Source organism: Neoarius graeffei, chromosome 18, assembly GCF_027579695.1.
Source record: "Neoarius graeffei isolate fNeoGra1 chromosome 18, fNeoGra1.pri, whole genome shotgun sequence".
NCBI classification, from domain to species: domain Eukaryota; kingdom Metazoa; phylum Chordata; class Actinopteri; order Siluriformes; family Ariidae; genus Neoarius; species Neoarius graeffei.
In genome coordinates this window covers 38,258,751-38,277,015 of record NC_083586.1, presented here as the reverse complement: position 1 = coordinate 38,277,015, position 18,265 = coordinate 38,258,751, and the positions used below count along the sequence as shown (strand labels likewise).

The 18,265-nt window shown below is 40.6% G+C and overlaps 3 protein-coding genes across 3 annotated transcripts; 1 reads left to right on the top strand and 2 right to left on the bottom strand.

Moving 5' to 3' along the window:
- Nucleotides 1-1,610: 1,610 nt before the first annotated feature.
- On the bottom strand, nt 1,611-5,566 carry LOC132866734 (calcium homeostasis modulator protein 1). Its single transcript, XM_060899519.1, has 3 exons — nt 5,482-5,566; nt 4,654-5,247; nt 1,611-2,908 (listed from the first exon to the last, which is right to left on the bottom strand). Exons 2-3 carry the CDS (start codon nt 5,206-5,208, stop codon nt 2,288-2,290), a joined length of 1,176 nt encoding a protein of 391 aa, XP_060755502.1. The 5' UTR covers nt 5,209-5,247; nt 5,482-5,566; the 3' UTR covers nt 1,611-2,287.
- A 5,792-nt stretch (nt 5,567-11,358) lies between these two features.
- On the top strand, nt 11,359-14,125 carry LOC132866176 (inositol 1,4,5-trisphosphate receptor-interacting protein). The gene is made up of 2 exons (XM_060898785.1): nt 11,359-11,493; nt 11,928-14,125. Exon 2 carries the CDS (start codon nt 11,929-11,931, stop codon nt 13,921-13,923), a length of 1,995 nt encoding a protein of 664 aa, XP_060754768.1. The 5' UTR covers nt 11,359-11,493; nt 11,928; the 3' UTR covers nt 13,924-14,125.
- A 176-nt stretch (nt 14,126-14,301) lies between these two features.
- Nucleotides 14,302-17,755, bottom strand: zp3c (zona pellucida glycoprotein 3c). The gene is made up of 8 exons (XM_060898281.1): nt 17,249-17,755; nt 17,038-17,150; nt 16,861-16,958; nt 15,214-15,388; nt 14,995-15,121; nt 14,760-14,848; nt 14,605-14,678; nt 14,302-14,420 (listed from the first exon to the last, which is right to left on the bottom strand). The coding sequence occupies exons 1-8, from the start codon at nt 17,753-17,755 to the stop codon at nt 14,302-14,304; spliced, it is 1,302 nt and encodes a 433-aa protein (XP_060754264.1).
- Nucleotides 17,756-18,265: the final 510 nt, after the last annotated feature.

Genomic DNA, 18,265 nt, shown 5'->3' with positions numbered 1-18,265 from the left:
AGAGATAATGAGATGAGATGAGATTATCAAGCACAGTTTGAGTTTTAGCTGTTCATTGAATCATTGTTCAACTACTTTTAAACAATACAAATGTATTATGAATCACATTAATGCTTCTCAATCCCTTGCAAAGGTTCTTAACATGATCTCTGGGTCACAAGAAAGCAATAAATGGAGTCCAACATTGTGATTCAAACCTTATGCGAAAACATAAAATAAGCGTTTTTTGGCAAAAAATGAACCTCATGGTGCCACCATTAGACTTTTGAATATGGTCAAAAAATTTTACAGGATGTCTTTATTGGTGAAAAGGAACACCCAAACAAAAATGCATCAGATTTTATGAAAGTGAGGGCAACTGATGCACCCTAGTGTGCATTTATGAGCGAATTCTCTAAAAATGCACCAACTGCAATGCAGATTTGGACATGGCACAAAAAGTTTAAAGAGGAAGGCTGTCTGTGCAGGGCAAAAGGATCTGGACGACCACCAGCATCGAAAGAGACGGTCGAGTGGGTTTGTGAATATTGAAAATTTGTGAAATCGTTCATGGAATCCACATACCTTTGAATTTCTCATTCAAATTTTGAGGAATAAATCTTATATTCCTGTTCAGTTTCATTTGCCTAGACTAGAAAGTTTCTGGGATATTTACATCTGAAATAATATCACATTTTTTGAACCACCCTGTATTTATTGGCAGTTCAACAACTGCACTTAGAATTAGATCTTAAACAAGTTTCAAGTCAAAGGGTTTTCCTTTTTTAAGTGCAGGGAAAAGTTTCCAATTTCTTCTCTGTAACAGTTGCACATGAGCTGGATAGAGATGAGGTGTAAAATGCTGGATAATTCCTTTAAAAAGGAAGGAATGCCTTTATTTGTCATATATGCATTACATTACACCAAGATTCTTTTCTTCATATATCAAAGCTTGTGAGGAAGTTGGGGTCAAATCACAGGGTCAGCGATGAGGGGGTTTGAACTCTTAACCTTTTGATCATTAACTCAACACCTTAACCATTAAACCATATAGTCTTTGGGATAGCATAGAAATCATTCAGGTCACTGGATGGCAGCACACCATACCATGTTCCATATTATCTATTATTAGTTATCCACCTCAATAGTGCAAGAATAACAAATGCAATATGCACTTTTTTAAATGTATATTGTGTATGTGTTGTATGTTTTGAGTACTGTTCTATTTTATATGGTCTTGTGCGAGGGTGTTTTTTTTTTGTCTTTTCTATGTGGTCTTGTTCTATTTTTATGTGGTCTTGCACTTTAAGGTTAGCTTTTAATTTCGTTGTACTTGGCACAATGACAATAAATTCTGATTCTGATTCTAATACATGACCCATGCCCTACACACATACTCACTGGCACAGGTCCAGCTACTAGTAATTAATTTAAATCATATTGTCTGGATTATGGATTCCGACAGACTGTAGTCAGCTGTGCCCTCTGGTGGGACCTGAGGAATAACACACTGACAGTTTCTTGGATTCGTTTAAGTCAACTACTGACAAACATGTTCAACAAGTAAAAATACATATAATCCTATAATCAGTGTTTGTTCAATGTAGTGATCATGCTCACTGTCCATTAAGAGCAGTAAAAATCAATTCAGGAATATGAACACCTAAAATCTGATCTGAATCTTAAATCTGTCGAAAGGCTAACAAAAGCGGACGTATGCCAATGGCGATTTTGTTTCTTCATCAGTATACAAAGCTGCATTATTGCCTCTCTGTCCTGATTTGCAAGAAGTGGTGAGGGTCTGTGAGACGGGTGTGAGCGCAGTGCATACGGACTCGCTTGCAGAACAAAACAGACACACCGTCTGCACATACGGTACAGTATAAACAAAAGAGAAATCACTTTTATCTTCATCCAAGATGCTGCGATCCTTTGTTGGCATTTGTTCAGGAATTGCTAGCTGCTCTTCACAATGTTTGAACCGTTCAAAGTGCTCAGACAACACCCCATAATACACACATTCCTTTACAATAGCTCTTCAGTTTCTGGTTGAACGGTAAATAATCGTAAGCCAAAGGATTCAGAAGGCAAACCAAATACTAGGTCTTCGCTCAGTTCTGCTTGAGCTAGAAATACGAGAACATGAGTCAAAATCTGATTTTATTTCAACGAAAACTCAGCTTGGTCTGCAATAAAGAGACCTTGTGTGTTTTTGTTCTTCTAAAACCTTAGCTCATGATTAAATTTGCCTTTAGCTGATTTCTGACAGCTTTGGAATCATTTAGCAATATCTCCCAGGCTAAGATCTTCAGACCTTGCTGTAATATACAGCCCACTCTTTCTTTTTATCGCTGGATGGGTGGTCATATCCATTCCAGGTGTGCTGGTTTATATGAGTGTTACCGTTCATATAGCCATTTCCATTTTTGGATGCGATGTATCCATTTTGATCTGTGGTAAATGTAACATTGTCATAGCCAATTTTCACCCCATTCTGGCTGCCGTTTGCGTTCTTGTTGGCATCATTACTGGCTCCATTCTTTCTCAGACTTAACGGAGGCTTCTCTGTGTGCCAGTTCCATAAAACTTTATTCATGTCATCCTGGGCATGAATGCCGAGCAGTTTATCTTCCTCAGTAGCCTGATCATCATCACCATCATCATCATCATCCTTTTTCCGGTCATTCCTGTGTTGTCTGTGTAAGCTGTGCAAGTCCCCACTGATACTCTGGAAGTACTGGTGGATGCAGACTTTGGCAAAACTCTTGGCATGTTCTGTGCAAATCTCATCAAACATCTTGCGCTCAAGGTCAGCATAGTGAGACCAATATTTAGTTTTGAGGAACACAGATTGGTTGAAGCAGGGACGAATGGCACGGATGGTGAATGCAATTAATGTAAGGATTAACAGGAAGAGCCAGCCGAATGCCTGTGGATTTAGAGAGAGGTGCAAAAGTATAAAGAGTTAATAAACTATAATAAAGTACTGGATGTAAAGACTAAGATGTTCTCATGCTACAGAGATGCTTGAAAGTTTGTGAACCCTTTAGAATTTTCTATATTTCTGCATAAATATGACCTAAAACATCATCAGATTTTCACACAAGTCCTAAAAGTAGATAAAGAGAACCCAGTTAAACAAACGAGACAGAAATATTATACTTGGACATTTATTTATTGAGGAAAATTATCAAATTTTACATATCTGTGAGTGGCAAAAGTATGTGAACATTTGATTTCAGTATCTGGTGTGACCCCCTTGTGCAGCAACAACTGCAACTAAAGGTTTCCAGTAACTGTTGATCAGTCCTGCACACCGGCTTGGAGGAATTTTAGCCCATTCCTCCGTACAGAACAGCTTCAACTCTGGGATGTTGATGGGTTTCCTCACATGAACTGGTCACTTCAGGTCTTTCCACAACATTTTGATTGGATTAAGGTCAGGACTTTGACTTGGCCATTCCAAAACATGAACTTTATTCTTCTTTAACCATTCTTTGGTAGAATGACTTGTGTGCTTAGGGTCATTGTCTTGCTGCATGACCCACCTTCTCTTGAGATTCAGTTCATGTACAGATATCCTGGCATTTTCCTTTAGAATTCGGTGGTATAATTCAGAATTCATTGTTCCATCAATGATGGCAAGCCATCCTGACCCAGATGCAGCAAAACAGGCCCAAACCATGATACTACCACCACCATGTTTCACAGATGGGATAAGGTTCTTATGCTGAAATGCAGTGTTTTCCTTTCTCCAAACATAACACTTCTCATTTAAACCAAAAAGTTCTATTTTGGTTTCATCCGTCCACAAAACATTTTTCCAATAGCCTTCTGGCTTGTCCACGTGATCTTTAGCAAACTGCAGACAAGCAGCAATGTTCTTTTTGGAGAACAGTGGCTTTCTCCTTGCAACCCTGCCATGCACACCATTGTTGTTCAGTGTTCTCCTGATGGTGGACTCATGAACATTAACATTAGCCAGTGTGAGAGAGGCCTTCAGTTGCTTAGAAGTTACCCTGGGGTCCTTTGTGACCTCGCCGACTATTACACGCCTTGCTCTTGGAGTGATCTTTGTTGGTCAACCACTCCTGGGGAGGGTAACAATGGTCTTGAATTTCCTCCATTTTTCTGTCTGACTGTGGATTGGTGGAGTCCAAACTCTTTAGAGATGGTTTTGTAACCTTTTCCAGCCTGATGAGAATCAACAATTCTTTTTCTGAGGTCCTCAGAAATCTCCTTTGTTCGTGCCATGATACTCTTCCACAAACGTGTTGTGAAGATCAGACTTTGATAGATCCCTGTTCTTTAAATAAAACAGGGTGCCCACTCACACCTGATTGTCATCCCATTGATTGAAAACACCTGACTCTAATTTCACCTTCAAATTAACTGCTAATCCTAGAGGTTCACATACTTTTGCCACTCACAGACGTGTACTATTGGATCATTTTCCTCAATAAATAAATGACCAAGTATAATATTTTTGTCTAATTTGTTTAACTGGGTTCTCGGACTTGTGTGAAAATCTGATGATGTTTTAGGTCATATTTATGCAGAAATATAGGAAATTCTAAAGGGCTCACAAATTTTCAAGCACCACTGTAATAAACAAGTCTGAATCATGTGTTGCCCTAAAAACAAACCAAACAAGAGAAGGTCATCCTGTCATACCTGTGACACACATCGTATATATCTGGTGGCTGCTTCTCTAGAGAAAATATGCTGCCCGTCAAATATGTGTTTGCAAGGGATTTTGGCAAGCAATGTTATCATCTCCTCTTCTGATAAGTCATGCGCAGTGAAATTTCCATCAATGAACTCAGAAATATCCAAATCCATACTAAATGCACAAAGGAAGCTTTTCCCATCCATTAATGTGACCGTAATCCAAACTGCAGGAGCAATCAGTGAACGCTGTGACACAGAAATCAACATGTAGCGCAAAATTGTAGGATCCTTGGCTCTGTGACCTGCTGGTCGTTTCCATTCCTCGGAAAGTAGAGACACGTTATTGTTCAGGACAAAACCAAGCATAAAGAACCAAACAGCTGGAATTACCATTACACCAATTCCATAGGAGTAGTTATATTCAGGCATGCAGGGGCAGTTGAACTCAAAAGCCGAGTAGAGTTGAGCACTAGCCAGGGCCATAAGGCCACAAACACCATGCATAAATGTCTCTTGGTTGGACTGAAGGACCTGGAACATCATACGAAACTTATCCATTTTGGCTTGTTATGTGGATTCCTTGAAAAACAAATCTGTCTAGGAGACAAACATACTCGTCAAATTTTATATCCTTGAACTTTAATACTGTGAATTTTTAATTAAAACCTTGTCGTACATTAAACTGCAATCAAGCACTAATTAAATCACCACTAACAGATGGAAGCATTATGATCATATATGTATATATCTATATATGACCAGATGTATACAAAAACAGATAGCTGCTATTATAATAATTTTAAAAATACACACACAGTATGATATACTTACAAAGTTTTCAGTTGGTGTTTAGCAGGGTGTAATTAAAAACAAATTTGTGAAAAATGCTGAGGTCGCGTTGATCCAGTCTTCAGGATCAGAAAAAAGACATTATGTACTTAAGCTCCACCCTCCTCACACACACACACACACACACACACACACAGAAACACCTGCTGGTTTGTGATGTAATCACTCACAGGTGATCAAAAACAGCATATTTATCTAACGTCTTAGTAGTTAAGTGAAAGCCAACAATAAGTACAGAATATAATACAAATCTAAAATGTTAGGCGTATAATTTGTGTGTGTGTGTGCGCACGCTATGGTCATTTTGCGAGAAAAGTCCTCTCATTTACATAGCTTGACAACCATAGACAGGCTGTGTGGTCCTAGCCAAAGTCACTGCCTCACCCTATTCAAATTTTACAGTGCCATGCCATTCTGTAAGAAGCTGTGATCACTGAAACATATAGCAATGAAAGACAATGTGACATGAATCTCACACAACATTAGTAAAATAAAACAAAACAGAACATTGTTTTGGCCAAATTAGATATGTTCCACCGTTTTTAACCAAAGAAAATCTGTTTTGCTCAAATAATTGTACACTTGTAATCATAGTGTACAAATTGTGCATCATCATTAGCACTTCACTTTAGCTGCAACAATATATTTTGTATCTGAAGTCGAACCATTAAAGGTGCAAAGTTATTTTGACTCTGTGTGTTGCTCTTGGTTTTATCCCTTACAAACTTCAGGTATACCAAAATAAGCTTATCCGCCAGGCTTGTAGTACTCGAGTCCAGGACTCAGACTCGAGTCTGACTTGTGTCCTAATTTTAAGGACTCATGACTTGACTTGGACTTGAGCACTGATGACTGACTTGGACTCGTACATTAACTACATTTGGACTCATAAATTGGAGATGATGACTCTGATTTTTTCTTTATTTTTTGTAACATGCCATAATAATTTGGCATAAGATATTTATACAGTGGGGCAAAAAAGTATTTAGTCAGCCACCAATTGTGCAAGTTCTCCCACTTAAAAAGACGAGAGAGGCCTGTAATTTTCATCATAGGTACACTTCAACTATGAGAGACAGAATGGGGGGAAAGAATCCAGGAAATCACATTGTAGGATTTTTAATGAATTAATTGGCAAATTCCTCGGTAAAATAAGTATTTGGTTACCTACAAACAAGCAAGATTTCTGGCTCTCACAGACCTGTAACTTCTTCTTTAAGAGGCTCCTCTGTCCTCCACTCGTTACCTGTATTAATGGCACCTGTTTGAACTCGTTATCAGTATAAAAGACACCTGTCCACAACCTCAAACAGTCACACTCCAAACTCCACTATGGCCAAGACCAAAGAGCTGTCAAAGGACACCAGAAACAAAATTGTAGACCTGCACCAGGCTGGGAAGACTGAATCTGCAATAGGTAAGCAGCTTGGTGTGAAGAAATCAACTGTGGGAGCAATTATTAGAAAATGGAAGACATACAAGACCACTGATGATCTCCCTCGATCTGGGGCTCCACGCAAGCTCTCACCCCATGGGGTCAAAATGATCACAAGAATGGTGAGCAAAAATCCCAGAACCACACGGGGGGACCTAGTGAATGACCTGCAGAGAGCTGGGACCAAAGTAACAAAGGCTACCATCAGTAACACACTATGCCGCCAGGGACTCAAATCCTGCAGTGCCAGACATGTCCCCCTGCTTAAGCCAGTACATGTCAAGGCCCATCTGAAGTTTGCTAGAGAGCATTTGGATGATCCAGAAGAGGATTGGGAGAATGTCATATGGTCAGATGAAACCAAAATAGAACTTTTTGGTAAAAACTCAACTTGTCGTGTTTGGAGGAGAAAGAATGCTGAGTTGCATCCAAAGAACACCATACCTACTGTGAAGCATGGGGGTGGAAACATCATGCTTTGGGGCTGTTTTTCTGCAAAGGGACCAGGACGACTGATCCGTGTAAAGGAAAGAATGAATGGGGCCATGTATCGTGAGATTTTGAGTGAAAACCTCCTTCCATCAGCAAGGGCATTGAAGATGAAACATGGCTGGGTCTTTCAGCATGACAATGATCCCAAACACACTGCCCGGGCAATGAAGGAGTGGCTTCGTAAGAAGCATTTCAAGGTCCTGGAGTGGCCTAGCCAGTCTCCAGATCTCAACCCCATAGAAAATCTTTGGAGGGAGTTGAAAGTCCGTGTTGCCCAGCGACAGCCCCAAAATATAGAGCTCTAGAGGAGATCTGCATGGAGGAATGGGCCAAAATACCAGCAACAGTGTGTGAAAACCTTGTGAAGACTTACAGAAAACGTTTGACCTCTGTCATTGCCAACAAAGGGTATATAACAAACAGGGGCGTATCAAGCTTTCCAAAAGTGGGGGTGTTCTGGAATAGGGAAGCCATATCATTAGAAATCGGTTTATGGCTATATACACGCCCGGCGTGTACACTGTGATGTACTGTCAATGACCGATATGGAACTTTTTCATACCCATGGTCCATGGATGCAAATGAAAGGGAGGACAGCAGAAAGCCTATAAATCCAAGTGACTCCAGCCAAGTTCTGCATTTCATGCAGAGATCTATCATGTTGGGTTTTGGTGTTGTTACTGCCAGGGCTATGTAATTATTCAGTAAGTGAAGGCAAAAAGTATTGAGTGATAATTCTAGGTAACAGGATACTGTTCTATAACAGAGATGTCAGTATTGCTGCCTACACTGGTATACACTGATATAAACAAAACCAAAAACTTCACATAGCCCAAGAAGTCATACACAGTGTATAGATCATACACCATCATGCATAACAGTTTGGACTGGGATCGCTTTGTGTGAGCAGGAGGCATGGCTAATCAGTTCATGTTGGAGAAGCGCAGCATCCTGGAAGGACCTCTTTAGTATAGCATTCAAATAAGACGGGGCAGTTCCTGCTTTTAATGTATTTAATTATTCAAACTCGTGTACAAAACTTGTTTGCATCATGCATTACATCAGGTTTAATGCATAAAATTTGAAAATGATGCAATAGACTACACATACAACAAACACTTAATGGCCAAATAACATTACTGTACAACAATTACTGAACATTCATTCGATTTGAAATGCCTTTAAATCTCAATTGAAAAACTCTTCTAAAAAGTGATAAGCAGTTATAATGCATGAAAAGTAGACTTGGTACAAACACACACACTCGTAATAAAAAACTTGCCTCAACTGACTGTACAACTAGTAACTACTACTATTTAACATCACTGTCAACAAATCCTGACAACCTTACTTTACCCTGACACACTATTTGTGTTTGAAACAACCAAATGTGTTTTTTCTTTGCTCCTTATAAGAAACAAATTGTTGAGCAATCATTTGTAACTTAACACAATTTGTAAATTAACACAATCTTTTAGGGCATGGCGCCTGGGACAACTGTTTGAATGACGGCATCGCAAGTGCTTTGAGAAGGGTCTGTCTGCAGAGCCGCAGAGCCAGGCACAGTAAGCACCGCATGCGACGTCAAACCTGGAACAGTGAATCAGGAGCGGTAAAACTGGTGTTGGCTCTGCAGCTCTGCAGACAGATACTGTATTATTGAGCGCTTTCGGCACGCTACGCAAACTGGCTATTATATTCACGCAACTGCTGATTGGTCGGGTGAGAAAAACTGTTTTGAGTCCGTTGCGTGGCTGTTTTTTGTCTAACGTTATGGCAATAGTTTACTTCCTTGTTACACATTTTATAGTGGCTGTATAATTTTCATAATGATGTCATTTTAATCTGACAAAAGTGCGGGGGATGAAATTGTGTTTCAACAAAAGTGGGGGGGATGAAACGTACGCATCCCCCACGGGTGATACGCCCCTGATAACAAAGTATTGAGGTGAACTTTTGTTATTGACCAAATACTTATTTTCCACCATAATTTGCAAATAAATTCTTTAAAAATCAGACAATGTGATTTTCTGGATTTTTTTTTCTCATTTTGTCTCTCATAGTTGAGGTATACCTATGATGAAAATTACAGGCCTCTCTCATCTTTTTAAGTGGAAGAACTTGCACAATTGGTGACTGACTAAATACTTTTTTGCCCCACTGTATCTACGTTAATTTTCGTAATAATTTCATGCAAGAGTGTCACACCTGCACGCCAAGCGGACTTTCGCGCATGTGCGCCATAAACGACTCACACCTGCACAGAATTAAGGCGCAATCAGTGCGCCTATATAAAAACTGTGAAAACACACTTACTTCGCAAAGTATTGAGTTGCGTTGCAGACACGTTACCGAGTCTTATTTCCTTGTTTGGTTTCCTGATTTCCTGTTTCTCATCTTTGATTCTGCTGAGTCTACGATAGCCTGCTTGTGCCTTGCTTGACCTATTGTCTGTTTCACTGTTTTACGATTTTGCCCGCTGTTCTGGATTGTTTACCTGCCTTCACTTGTATTAATAAACACACCTTCTGCATTTACATCCGTCTCCCAACCATCTCTGACAGAATACTTCGCACTCCCTGACAAAGAGAATGCACATTCACCTGTTCACTGTGAATGTCATGTTCAGGAACAAACTAATGTTAATGGTGCTAAAACAGCCACTGTCAAATGGTGCGGTTGGAGTGTTGGACTCGGACTTGACTCAGCTCAATAGTAGACTCGACTCGAAAATTTTTTAACGACTTGGACTTGACTCAGACTTGAACACTGGGGACTCAAGACTGGACTCGGACTTGAGGTTTAGTGACTCGACTAAACCTCACTGTTATCTGCTTGGCCTAACCCCCTAGGTCACACTTGGATAGTTTTGATTTTAAAACAGTGGGTTGGCTCCCTGTGGAAAAGAGAGTCTGGCGCATTGGAGTGAATCATATCTATAAAATTCCTCATAGGTCGTCTGCACATTAACTCCCATTTGACATTACTAGAGTGACTGATGTACACTCTTATAATACTCATTTTAGTCAGTACAATCTTGTTATCCCTAAGTTCAAAAGCCATGGCCAAAAATCCTTTCTATACAATGCTGTAAAACAGTGGAATACATGGTCCGCCACCTCATGTTGGATGGTTTGAACAATCTGTTCAAACCATCTAACGCTTTAGACAAGCTGTTAAAAGGCACTTTTTAATAGTTTGTAACTTCTCTGGTATGTACATAATTCGCTTGTTTGGTTTTTATTTTTTCACTGATGGTAAATTTAGTTTATTTTTTATTTGTTCTTGCCATCTTGAAACTTCACTGGGACCACAATGGAAATAAATGTTTTTACACTTTGTGTTATCCTTGGGTGGCACAATGGTGTAGTGGTTAGCACTGTTGCCTCACAGCAAGAAGGTTCTGGGTTTGAACACAGGGGCTGATGGGGGGCCTTTCTGTGTGGACTTTGCATGTTCTCCCTGTGTCTGCGTGGGTTTCCTTTGGATGCTCCGGTTTCCCCCACAGTCCAAAGACATGCAGGTTAGGCTAATTGGTGGCTCTAAATTGGCTGTAGGTGTGAATGGTTGTTTGTCTCTGTGTGTCAGCCCTGTGATGATCAGGCGACTTGTCCAGGGTGTACCCTGCCTCTCGCCCATAGTCAGCTGGGATAAGCTCCAGCTTGCTTGCGACCCTGTACAGTATAAGAGGTTATGGATAGATGTTATCTTTGGTTTAGTTTCATGTTTATCAGTTGTATTGTACTTGTTTACTCTATTTCTGATTTGCATGGGATTTTTACCTGAATAAGTTCTATCTATCTATTTATATCTGATTTTGGCCTTTGCTCTACAGCACAACCCTGTGACCTTGAGCATATTCTGCCTGTCTCTGTACAGTGTGACATATTTCAAACAGGAAAGAGTCACATGGGCAGAGCGGAAACGTGCTGTCAACATCTGTCTCAACGTAACAGGCAACATCCTCTATAGAAAGAGACGCAGTGGTTTAGTATACTGCAATCAACTTTCAAACACTGATGCTGAAAGGTTCTATTACTTCTGACCGTAGACACAAAAATATACAGGTAGGTTGATTGAAATATTCTTTTATTTGAATTAAAAACAGCATGATGAAAATGATGAACACGCATCATACAAAAAAAAAAGCAGCTACCTATTCTCTTCAAAGCAGGAAGTTGAGCAGTACTTTGAGATGGTGCACTATAAGATCTTCCTGGTTAAACAAGCCACTCAAAGGTTCATATAGTAATCCACTGTGAAATGAGACAAAAGGAACAGTATACATCAGAAATACGTTTGCAGTTTATCGATATAATTAGGCTACTACACTCTACAATAAACTTACTGGTAAAATTGTGTTGTCATTCAGGATTACTTTTTTATCCTGTGATTTTGACCTTATTCAGATCATTTCCATGCTCGATCTGGAGTCCATTTGATTTTGTTTTATGCAAGGACATAATTAGTATAACAGAATAAATTCCTTATTTGGTTACAGGATGGAGGAAATGCTTCTGCGTGTGTGTGTCGTCATGGTGGCCAGCCTGCTATACATAAAGGACCACAGTGTCTTTCAGGAGCAGGAGGAAAAGATCATCACGGACATGCAGGAGTGGGAATATTTGCTGCAGAAGGAAGTGGCAAAGCTGGAGCAGGAAGTGCACCAGGTGACCACAGGGCTGCCACATTCAAATGAGGAAGTGTCGCAAAGTCATCGCAGATTGACAAATGGGGAAGGGGAGAGTTCAGATGTTCGACAAGTCCTGCCAAATGGCAAAGTAGACAATCCACATGCACACCAAATGCCATCCAGGGAAGACCAGGATATTCAGGATGACGCAGTTCCTCTTACTCAGGACAATATGCCATCAGCATTAGAACATGGAGGCATAGCGGATGAAAATTTCCCATCAGAAAAAGAGGTACAGCTAGTTCCACACAGTGATCAGAAAATGAAAACACTGAATGAAGACCAAATAGAAGTTGTTCAAGGACATTTAAATGGAATAAATGATAGTGATCAGAAGTCTTCCCGTTTAGATCAGGTGGGAGGAATGTTCAACCAAATATCAGATAAGAAGACGACAGAAGAGATTACTGAGGAAAAACCCACTGCCTCAAGCCAACAGTCGACAGAGAACACCTACAACTTGTGGAAATTTCTTTCCTTGATATCATTTATTCGCTTTCTTGGGAAAGTCATTAGCAAAGGATCAGAAAGATTACTTCCAACCAAAAACAAGACGACATCTAGATCTACTGGTATAGTCTCAAAAATATTTATTCCTGACCACAAAGTATTGAGTTGCTTTTATGACCAGTGTGTACAAGTCCCTCCTAGCACATGTGACAGAGTATGCGAGTTTGCAGAAGGTTTTGTTGATGAACTTTTAGAAGCTGCAAGGGAAGCTAGCAATGAAGAGACTGACATGCAGATCGGGGACTTTATTGGAGTAGGGAGCATATATGAACTTTGGGCTACAGGCAAGACAACAGTGTGCGACTTGTATGTACCCATAACTGCACCGAGGTTACATGGATTTGAGGTTGAACTTCAGAAGGAGAAAGATGCTCCATTGTTGGGTTTTGGCAGGATCAAAATAGTGAAGGCTGAAAATACTTCCAATGGCTGTCCTTGCACAGATGAGAACCCTGATGATGACACATTATGTCTTCTTCATCCCCATAGTGAAGTCAGCAAAGTTATGATCGATGCTGTAGGGGGTCCACTATGCCAAGAAAATACACCATATCTTTCTAAAAAACAAGTAGTGAATTGGTTCAGGACAATGATTATAAAAGCCTGGGGAGAAATCAGTCACAAGTATGAATTTGAGCTAGGAATTCGCAGCCAGGCGGCTCCTGGGGCTTTGAGAGTTCGATTCAGATCAGGAAAGATTGTGCTGTTCAATATTACACCTGTGGTGCAGGTTAAAGGTTCAAAAGTGTACTTAGTCTCTTATCTTTCTGGTAATCAAAACCTCAGTGACATCCACTGGCCCATTTCCTTTGCTAGTTATGAAAATGCTCTCCTTCAATACTTCAACAAAATACTTCCGTACAACTCATGCCATATTGAGTGTCTCCAAATCCTCACTTTTTTACACAAACAGCAGAGTCAGCTAACAGGGAAATGTGGGCTTACAAGCTATCACCTCAAGTCCACACTGCTAAATCTGTTGATGCACAAGCCTACAGAATGGCACCATGACCAGCTAACAAGCAGACTAATGGATATGCTAACGTTTCTTGAGCAGAGGCTTCAAGCAAAAGAGTTCCACCACGCGTTAATTGGAAATTCTTTCGTTCCTAATGACATTGGGCTTCCTAAAGAATTTCAAATGGCAAAGCCAACCAATATCTTCCTACCAATGGCTTTGGATGAAGAACGCTACTTAAAAACTGTCCACCATTTTCAGGAATTAGTGAAAAATGCTCCTTTACTTATCCAGGAGTATGGCTCAATAAAAAGCTCAGGATTACAGTGGAAATGAAAATCTGTATTGTTACTCCCAAGTAGTATTTTTTTTTAATAGTTGTACCCAAGCCATAAGCAACCCTTGCAAGTATTGGACATGTTTCCAGCCAAAAGTTGCACTTTCAAAGGACATTTTATGAGAGCTTCATTAATCCATGTGCATGTCAGGTTATGAGATTGTTACATTTCTGATCAATTAAATATTTTCTGCTCATCGATGCACTGTAGTATAGTACTTGTTTCTTTAAATTACAGTAACTCCACCCTTCCCCACCATTTCAGTTATTTTACAGTAAAAGACTCATTTTCAACAATCAGGCTTTATTATGCAACTGGAGTAAAAATCCAAGTATAGATATTAATCATGCATTAAGGAATCACATCAAAAGGAGTCCTAGAACATCTCAGACCCGCCATGATCCAGGACTTCTCCAAGTTCAAAGGATTTTGATTTAGGTTGGTCAGTCATGCCCTTTTCAACCATCCACGAGTTGCTGGCAATCTTCATACTTGCTACATCAAAAAGATTAAAATAAATTCAGCTTCTACTATCGCAGCATGGACACAATGTAGTAATAAGAATTTACCAAATTCACCAAAACCATATTTCAATTAATGTCAAGTTTCTACTGATTAACAAAACTGCACTTGGTCACCGATGAAGGAGAACAAGTACAGATTCATAACAATGACTGACCTGAGGGCTCTGGGGCAGGACAGGAAGCAGCACAACAAGCACAGACTGAGGCGTTTCCATACAACTCTGACCACCTAAAAGCACAGTAGGGAGTAAGGTCACTATTTGTGCAATCAGAGGAGTTTGTTTTAGTAGTGCAACGGCTAGAACCTCACCCTTGTGTATCTGCATTGTAGGAGCAAGATTTTGTGCTTGGAGTTGGTATTTCTGGTCCCAGAGACATTTCACAGTGAATGAACATTTCCTGGGAAAGGGATCATTGGGGGGGGGTGTTAACTGTATAAGCATTACATTATTTTTAGCAAGTACCAAGAAAAATTTTTTTAAAAAAATTAGTTACCAGGATATTAGCTAGACAAGTGAAAGTATTACATGCTATCACACATTTACCGACTTGTTTGCAGGCTGGGAAACCATGTCCTTAAACACAAGGGCTCCCACAGAGAACCTTAACGTAGTCCTATCTTTACTAGGGTAGAACTTGCTTTGAGGAGTGTTCTTACTGTCCACCATACATCTGCACAGAAGGATTATTTAAAGCTGCCAAACACACCAAACATGGAACAACTGCAAAATTTAAGCAGAAGCTAGCGTTAGCCAATTCCTTACCCATAGTTGTCCACCACAGTGAATTTAGGTATACCATCAGGGTTCTGAGAAGGCGTGACATAGCACTTGCTCAAGTAGAGCCCCTTTTCATTAAGGCTATAGGGAGTCTTGGCCTCAAAGTACACGGGCTGACCAATCGTATAAGTCTGCGACGTACCAAGAGGTTCCCAATTCTCTGTAGGGGGAGGAATTTCCCATTTATTTTTAGTAGCAAAGATGGCTGAAAATGAAGCGTACACCCATCTTAATAGGTTGAAATCACAACCCTCATTAGTTGTGAATAAAGCAGTGTTGTAGTCGAGTCACTAAACCTTGAGTCCAGTCTCGAGTCCAATCCAAGTCATTAAAGAAAATTTCGAGTCGAGTGCACTACTGATCTGAGTCAATTGCAAGAACAAGACTCCAACATTTGACGGTGGCTGTTACCGCCTTTATGTGAAACCGTCTCTGCTACTGTGTTGGACTAACATTACTGCTTGACTGACCCATTTTAGTTAATAGGCTACAGATAAAAAGCTTGTTCATTGCTCAGCAAGCCCCACTATCAACAGGGCAATGAACATCACGTGTCACTTCCTTCTCTGGGTGTAATCTTGCCAAATGACAATTGAAGTTCGAGGTTGTCCCCATCATCTCCTCGATAGTTCTTCTACACATGGAACACATAGCAGTGCATTTTTCCCACTGCATGAGAAGTCTGTATAAGCAAAGCGGACAATCCTAGGGGCTTCTCTCCAGGCATTTTAGCGCCATTAACGTTAGTTTGTTCTATCCTGTTCTACAGGGTCGCAGGCAAGCTGGAGCCTATCCCAACTGACTACGGGCGAAAGGCGGGGTACACCCTGGATAAGTCGCCAGGTCATCACAGGGCCGACACATAGACACAGACAACCATTCACACTCACATTCACACCTACGGTCAATTTAGAGTCACCAGTTAACCTAACCTGCATGTCTTTGGACTGTGGGGGAAACCGGAGCACCCGGAGGAAACCCACGCGGACACGGGGAGAACATGCAAACTCCGCACAGAAAGGCCCTCGTTGGCCATGGGGCTCAAACCCAGACCTTCTTGCTATGAGGCGACAGCGCTAACCACTACACCACCGTGCCACCCAGATATAAATATCTTATGCCAAATTATTATGGCATGTTACAAAAAATAAAGAAAAAATCCGAGTCCTTGTTTCCAATTTATGAGTCCAAATGCAGTTAATGCATGAGTCAGAGTCCAAGTCAAGTCACAAGTCCTTAAAATTAGGGCACGAGTCGGACTTGAGTACTACAAGCCTGGAGTAAAGAAAACGCACTTGGTCATATAGGACAATACAACTAGACCTGCATGTCAAAGCATAAGACAAAGACAACATCCAACCTAGCAATGAGTCCTCACAAAATGGATTGTCGTCTTACTGGTATGGAATAATAATTGTGTTCAGAGGCATATTATTGAACTGAATCAAGATCAATGCAGGAGAAAATTACAATGTGCATACAAATCAAGATGGAATCACTGAAAAGCACACTTGTTAACTTTTGTATGCACAAACCCAAAAGTACACACTGTCCAGCACTGAAGCATTTAGTATTTTAGGAGGCTTGACTTAAGATCTAGCCTTACATGTAGGGAAGGTTGAGTGTATTTACCATCTACAGGTGTGATGGAGACTCCACCCTGTAAGCTCAAAAAGACAGTCCCTGCTTCCACTTGAGGATGATAGCCAACGCTGTAAGAGCGGAAATGCCTATAAAGCAAGCATTAACATTTTACCTTACTCAAAGCAGTATATTCAATCATACATGTCCAAAGAGTAAAGTTCTAACTTGTTGTAACTACACTCCAGTGGCACAGAAAATCCTAGTTCACGAATAATTGGTTCATCAGTCACAGGCTCATACATCAGCATGTTTGAATACAAGACACGGTTTTCATCTTCCTGTAAAGACAAAGAAATTTAATTATGGCACAACCACATAAGAATGCAAAGGGTTTTTTCCCCCTCACCCACAAACTCAATCAATTGGAAATACGTACATGACGTTGTACATTGCAGCTGTTGATCCAATGTAGGAAGTAGTAATGCTCAGCTGTGACTTTATTCACAGAACACGTTCCCACTTTGAGATATTTCCCGGCATCTCGAGTGGTAAAGAGACTCTTCCTAACCCTCACAAATATCCGGTCAGTATAGCACAAAAGCTCTATATTTCTTGGCTTAGAAGGCAGAGGGGTTTCTGGTTCAGGAAGAGGTGATGGCAGCAATATAGACTTCATCAAATCAGATACCGGTCTGCTTTTTCCTTCAGGCTTAAACACAAGTTTATGGACATCTGAAGAACGGATTTGCTGAAATTGTGGTAATGTTAAGGGTGAACACGAAGTGTTAAGACTTGGGTTTGTTGGAGTTTTAGCCTTGTAATTTGGAAACAGTTCCTCCAGCTCAGGCCATGTGTCATTTAATACAGCTTTATCAGTCATTAAAGGATAAGGACTCACCACATAACTCATTACCCCCAAGACTAACACAGCTTTCAACAACATCTTTTGTTTGTTTGCACATCTAAAAGACCCACAAGAATACATTTCAAAACTAGCCTTTGCCTGTTTATAGCAGCTAGATGAGGTGGCAGAGGTGTGATTGGATGTGCTTTGCACCTGGTGTTAATTGGTGCAACCAGATTATAACTGGTTCTCGAGGGACCAGTTATTCTATGTAAAGTGTGACCTCTGCTGGTGAATGTGCTGGTGTGTGTATATATATCTCATCTCATCTCATTATCTCTAGCCGCTTTATCCTTCTACGGGGTCACAGGCAAGCTGGAGCCTATCTCAGCTGACTATGGGCGAAAGGCGGGGTACACCCTGGACAAGTCGCCAGGTCATCACAGGGCTGACACATAGACACAGACAACCATTCACACTCACATTCACACCTACGGTCAATTTAGAGTCACCAGTTAACCTAACCGGCGGCACGGTGGTGTAGTGGTTAGCGCTGTCGCCTCACAGCAAGAAGGTCCGGGTTCGAGCCCCGTGGCCGGCGAGGGCCTT

What these genes read in the sequence shown, in the direction of transcription:
- LOC132866734 (XM_060899519.1), bottom strand. Translation starts at nt 5,208, where the DNA reads ATGGATAAGTTTCGTATGATGTTCCAGGTCCTTCAGTCCAACCAAGAG. An exon ending in ATATACGATGTGTGTCACAG is followed by an intron (nt 2,909 to 4,653) that starts GTATGACAGGAT and finishes CTAAATCCACAG; the next exon opens with GCATTCGGCTGGCTCTTCCT.
- LOC132866176 (XM_060898785.1), top strand. Translation starts at nt 11,929, where the DNA reads ATGGAGGAAATGCTTCTGCGTGTGTGTGTCGTCATGGTGGCCAGCCTG.
- zp3c (XM_060898281.1), bottom strand. Translation starts at nt 17,755, where the DNA reads ATGTTGTTGAAAGCTGTGTTAGTCTTGGGGGTAATGAGTTATGTGGTG. An exon ending in GCTGCAATGTACAACGTCAT is followed by an intron (nt 17,151 to 17,248) that starts GTACGTATTTCC and finishes TTGTCTTTACAG; the next exon opens with GAAGATGAAAACCGTGTCTT. An exon ending in CTCCATCACACCTGTAGATG is followed by an intron (nt 15,389 to 16,860) that starts GTAAATACACTC and finishes CTCCCCCTACAG; the next exon opens with AGAATTGGGAACCTCTTGGT.